Source organism: Haliotis rubra, unplaced genomic scaffold (genome assembly GCF_003918875.1).
Source record: "Haliotis rubra isolate DU_JTF1 unplaced genomic scaffold, ASM391887v1 Scf1142, whole genome shotgun sequence".
Taxonomy (NCBI): Eukaryota; Metazoa; Mollusca; class Gastropoda; order Lepetellida; family Haliotidae; genus Haliotis; species Haliotis rubra.
Genome location: NW_025765051.1, coordinates 214,105 through 219,443, shown reverse-complemented (window position 1 = coordinate 219,443; position 5,339 = coordinate 214,105). Strand labels below are relative to the sequence as shown.

Here is a 5,339-nt window from a genome sequence, read left to right as displayed (position 1 = left end):
AGTATGAAATGTAAATGTAAATGTATGTAAATGTAAATGCGTTTCTCTATGTCTCTTCTTTCATTTCTGCCATTTCTTGCATTAACTGAAAAAAAACCACATTCGTGTAAATCTACTGGGGAGGGCGTTCTATGTTGTGATTAGTACTAATTACTAATGGAAAAGCTCGATTTTGTAGTGAGTGAGTATAGTTTTACGCCGCTTTTAGAAATATTCAGGCGCGTAGCAAGCCTAGTTTTTCTTGTAAGCCCGTTTGGTCGCAAATCTTTATATTTAGGTAGTATTGAGGGTTTACCCAATCTTTTAGGAAATATCATGTGTAAGCCCGGGCTTTTTTATAATTGAAGCTACGCTCCTGATATTCCAGGAATATGACATCGGGGGACACCAGAAATGGACTTCACACATTGTACCCATGTGGGGAATCGAACCCGGGTCTTCGGCGTGACGAGCCCACGCTTTAACGATTAGGCTACCTCACCGCCCCTCGATTTTGTAGATGGGCCATTTGGGACCTGAGACTTTATCCAGATGCTACAAGGAAAGGGTGGGTAATTCTTAAAGCCTTTAAAAAATATAGATAAAATACCGGTTTAACTAAATAAAGTGCTTTTAAAAAATAAATGATTGCAATGATGCATTTTGCAGCAGTCCTGAATCAATGCTGTCAATAACAGACGGGTATATATGATATGAATACCTGTTTCTTGTTGATCACTAGATTGTCTGGTCCAGACTCGATTATTTACAGACCGCTATAGCTGGAATATTTGCTGAGTGCGGCGTAAAACTAAACTCACCCACTCACCTGTTTCTTATTGATAGTTCATGTTTAGATAAACTCCATGTTACGAGTTATTTTCCGGTTTGTAAATTTGTATACAAATTATTAGAAGATACTGTTTCTTGTCCATTCTTGAAGTGTTCGTGGGGTGTTTTTGTTGGTCATTGATGATATTATTTTTGCTGTATTTCGGCATTCGATTTTCGATCTGTTATTCAAACACAAAAAGACCATCTCGTTAATTGGATTTTTCGTTTCGTTTATATTTTCCAGATATGTGATATATTTTGGGGCACACAGAACACTCTGGAAATGAAAAAAACATGGTTTTGAATTTATATGATTGTTCCATCACCAATCTATATTATTTTAAACCTCTTTACACAATTTCATGGGCGTCTAGTGTGTTTTTTCTAGCTTAATTGATAAACTGCATCTTTGTGCAAAGTTTCAAGCAATTGTGTTTGACAGTATTTAACAGACACATAAACTTATAAGGCCACTTATCTCGAAACAAGGTTAGATAAACTTAGAACACCTAAAACACAGGTAACGATATCTGTGATACGTTTGTGGATATGTGTAAATTGTTACAAGACACAATTAATTTAATTTAAAATATTTTGAATTAATTTCGAATATGAATATGTAAAATATGGTAATTGTTTGGGGGGTTTTGCATCTTAAAACATTTAGAAATATCAGGAAATATGTTCTTGATATATCAGTAACTTCAACAACATCAGCAGTTCTCTTTTGGAAAGCAGTACTTTGTTAATAATATTACACGTTCTAAAGCCCCTTTCACATGGAAACATTTACTTATGTGAGTAAACATACTTATGTAAGTAAATTTACTTAGGTAGTAAATTTACACCTGGAGTAAACAGACCTAAGTTAAAGTATATTTACTAGACCCCCAAGAGGTCTAGTAAAAGTATAATTACTTATAAGTATAAATACTCTTTGAGTATTTGTGGTCATGTGAACAGAATTTATGTTTGCTTAGGTGAGTATTTCACCACATATTTAAGACATCTTAAGGGATGACTGATGCCTCCTAAGAAGAATCCTGTTGTTAAAAGGGCCACGCGTGGACTGTCGTGGAATGATGAAGAGACTGATTATCACTTGTCTATTTGGAATGAAAAAATGTTGAGGAACAACTCGAAGATCCAAAAAGAACAACGATCAATGATGTCAGATGAGATGAAGATTCAAGGATATGAAAAGAGTAGCGCTCAGTGCAAAATACGTATGCATACACTCAAACGAAATTTCTGGGATTGTAAAAAGTACATGAAAACAAGAGACAAGTGTCGAAAACTGTGCAAGTTTTATGATAAACTGAACGAGATTGTGGGCCAAAGACCAACATCACCTGTGAAGATGATAGAAAGTATGGGCCAGAGACAGCGTCTTGCCACACAGGTGATGTCAGATGACAGTTATAACACAGCTGAGATGGAGGGTGATGGACATAATGATGATTTAGAAGAAAGGGATGGTAGCGAACATCTCGATGCGATTGATGACAAGGACGATCAAGCCGAAGATGATGATGATAAGGATGAAAAAAAGGAAGATGAGAATGCAAACAAAAATGACACAGAGAGGAAAGAAGAGGAGTCAGAAGACCAAGTCAAAAGGAAAACCATGAAAAAAGACAAGGGAATAAAGAAAACAAGACTGGAGACTGTTTTGGGAAGTATAATGAAAGTGCACTCGGAAAGTAACACAAAGTTTGAAAATGCTATGATGCCATTAGAACATAAAGAAAATTGATGCAGAAATGAAGAAGATGGAACTGGAGAAGATAAAACTAGAAATGGAAGAAAGACAAAAACGCGAGGAACGAGATCACCAGTTCCGTATGATGCAAATCATCCTTGATCGAATGAACACTCGTCAACCAATGAGTCTCGGTCATCAACCGCCATCAATGCCTGGGACTTCCTGGAATCAACCAAATCAGCCATACCAACCGTATCGTACACCAGATTGCCGATCATCTACTGAACAATCAGATGTCTCTTTTGATGATTCAGGAAATTCACTCTATCAAATTTAAATCCCTTCAACCTGTTTTGTACACATGTTTACTTTCATTTCACTCAGGGTACAAAGAGACACTCAGTAGAGACATTTATCATCAATGTTTATGTTTAGTCTGTTCTCAGATGTTACCAGATATTGTTGATTTTGATTTATCTTAACATCTTAAATGTTATATTCAGACTAATTGTCTTAATATTTAGTTACTTTTGAGTCAGATTTTTCTCAGCAAACAGATTGTGTGTTCATTTAGATGTGCCGTGTTGTAGCAATGATTTGAAAACAGAAGTAAAGAATGATTGATTAATCACTGTTTTAATGTGTTTTTGCTTGAATTGTCAGATTTCAACATGTACCTTTCAACAGCAAATCTTAAGCTTCATTACTATGTACCTTCAGAATTGGGTTTAGACTACAAAATCGGTCATCTCTGAGTCTCTTTGCACACAAAACAGCTTCTCACCATCTTCATCGTCTTCATCAATTGCATCCTCTTCTGCTTTGTCCTCTTCTCATTTCACACAAGTTATGCAGAATGACACAAGCAGTGATGATAGTGTTAACAAACCCAACATCCACATCTAAACGCTTCATTAAGCACCTCAAGCGTCCTTCAAACACCCAAAGGTATTCTCTATAGTCATCCGTGCACGACTCAATCTATAGTTGTATTCCTTTTGCACCTCTGATAGTTTCGCAATGTGTGTATGTATATGGCTTTAGAAGCCATGGTTTCAAAGGATAGGCTGCATCAGCCACAATCACGATTGGCATTAGCACTTGTCTGTCGCGTAGTAGCAGCTGCTTTGTCCACTTTGGAAACAGGTCACTTGTCTCCCCCTTGTAGTACAGCTCTGAGTTGCCCAAACCCCTGGCATCATGCACTTTGCCAGGCCAGCCAACATTGATGTTGGTTATGATGTACCGATGGTCACACACTGCCTGCAGAAGAATGGCGTACCATCCAGGTAGTCACCATGTGCCAAGGACGGTGCGCTGATTGGGATAGTGTTCCATCAATGGCACAGTTAGGGAAATCCCACGTCTCTTCAAAGCCCTATATCACTTGTCTCAGTTAATTTCCTTCTGGGAACTTCACATATTTTGTTAACAATCTTTCGGATATCGCATTGCAGACGCCATGTACACATTTGTGAACTGTGGAAACTCCTACCCCAAAGAGATTAGCAATAGTTCAATACTCTGCAGAGGGAGCAAGCCAGTAGACTGCAATGCCAACCTTATGGTCCAGTTCCAAAGGATCCCTTACATAAACATCCATTGTGGGAAAACATGGCTGTAGATCATTGCAAAGAAAATGTCTCTCTAGTCATGCGAAAATTCTCTATCCAAAGTGTGTCATCAAAGGACATTTTCATGGTTTGAGAACACCAATGGCGATATGGAGATATCGCCAATTTCCTAATAAATGTGAAAACGACTTGACATAAAGTACTCAGCTCTAATAACTAAGCATGTCCAAAAGTATATGAAGTATCGAACTGTTACCGTTTTGAGTGAAATTATTTCTTCTTTGAGTGGCATTTAGAAGCCGGTATGATGGAACGATTTTTTTATATTAATAGACAACTTCGTTAATGCAATGGATGCGGCGTTTAGGTGTAGATGCTAACATTATCAAGCAAGTCTATCAATGTATCCATAAAATATCGCTTAAAAATTGAAATTAATTCATCTGCAAACGTTGATGTAGTATATACCCATTTCTAAATTTATACAACGTTCAACTTCTAAAAGATACCGTATCGATTTTTTCACTGTTTCACTGTTATGCGTAATCCATGCACCCTAGTGTTTGCCTGTATTAATGGCCTATGGCCTTTTTAATGAATAAAATGCCTGTCAGCCATACCACCAAATTCCACAATGTGTCCTTTCATAAAACATCTCGGTTTCACGTACAATATTCTTGTCTATCATTGTTTTCACAAAAGCTGACATCTCTTTTTCTCTTTGAAATCTGTCCCCAATTTTGGCCAAAATAGCATCTAGTTCTATTATTTAATTTTCAAGTAAATGCAATACATTGTTACGGAGACATTGTCTTGCACAGAAGACGAGCAGACGACACAAGGGACGTAACTCATATTCCTTGCCATCGCCTGTTCAAAATGCAGTCACGCGAACCCGCCAGAGTGTGTAATATGGATCTGGTTATTCAACCCACTGTGATATGCTGTTTTCATGTTGTCTGTTTATGTTGTAAAATGCCCCATATCGCTGATAAGTATGCTAAATGTACTTCATATTGCAACACCTACGGGGATATGTGGACAGTGATTTTAGAAACGTCAGGTCATTTGATAGAAGTTCCTATTGCATATAACTGTTCACCAAAATAGTGAGTATCAAAAGTGAATGTTTTGAAAACTTTTAAACTTACAAGGCCATAACAACACAACATTAAAAGAACATTCAACAGACGCCTACTTGTCACATAACGAATGTCACAAGTTCGTCCCACAAGTAGTATCTCCAC

At 37.3% G+C, this 5,339-nt stretch overlaps 1 protein-coding gene across 1 annotated transcript; it reads left to right on the top strand.

The window, feature by feature from the left end:
* The first annotated feature begins 1,936 nt into the window (after positions 1-1,936).
* On the top strand, positions 1,937-2,569 carry LOC124253549 (nuclear polyadenylated RNA-binding protein 3-like). The gene has a single exon (XM_046687356.1). The coding sequence runs from the start codon at positions 1,937-1,939 to the stop codon at positions 2,567-2,569; it is 633 nt and encodes a 210-aa protein (XP_046543312.1).
* The last annotated feature ends 2,770 nt before the right edge of the window (positions 2,570-5,339 follow it).

Bases quoted from the DNA above. Each gene is read 5' to 3' on its own strand.
- LOC124253549 (XM_046687356.1), top strand. From the start codon at position 1,937: ATGTTGAGGAACAACTCGAAGATCCAAAAAGAACAACGATCAATGATG.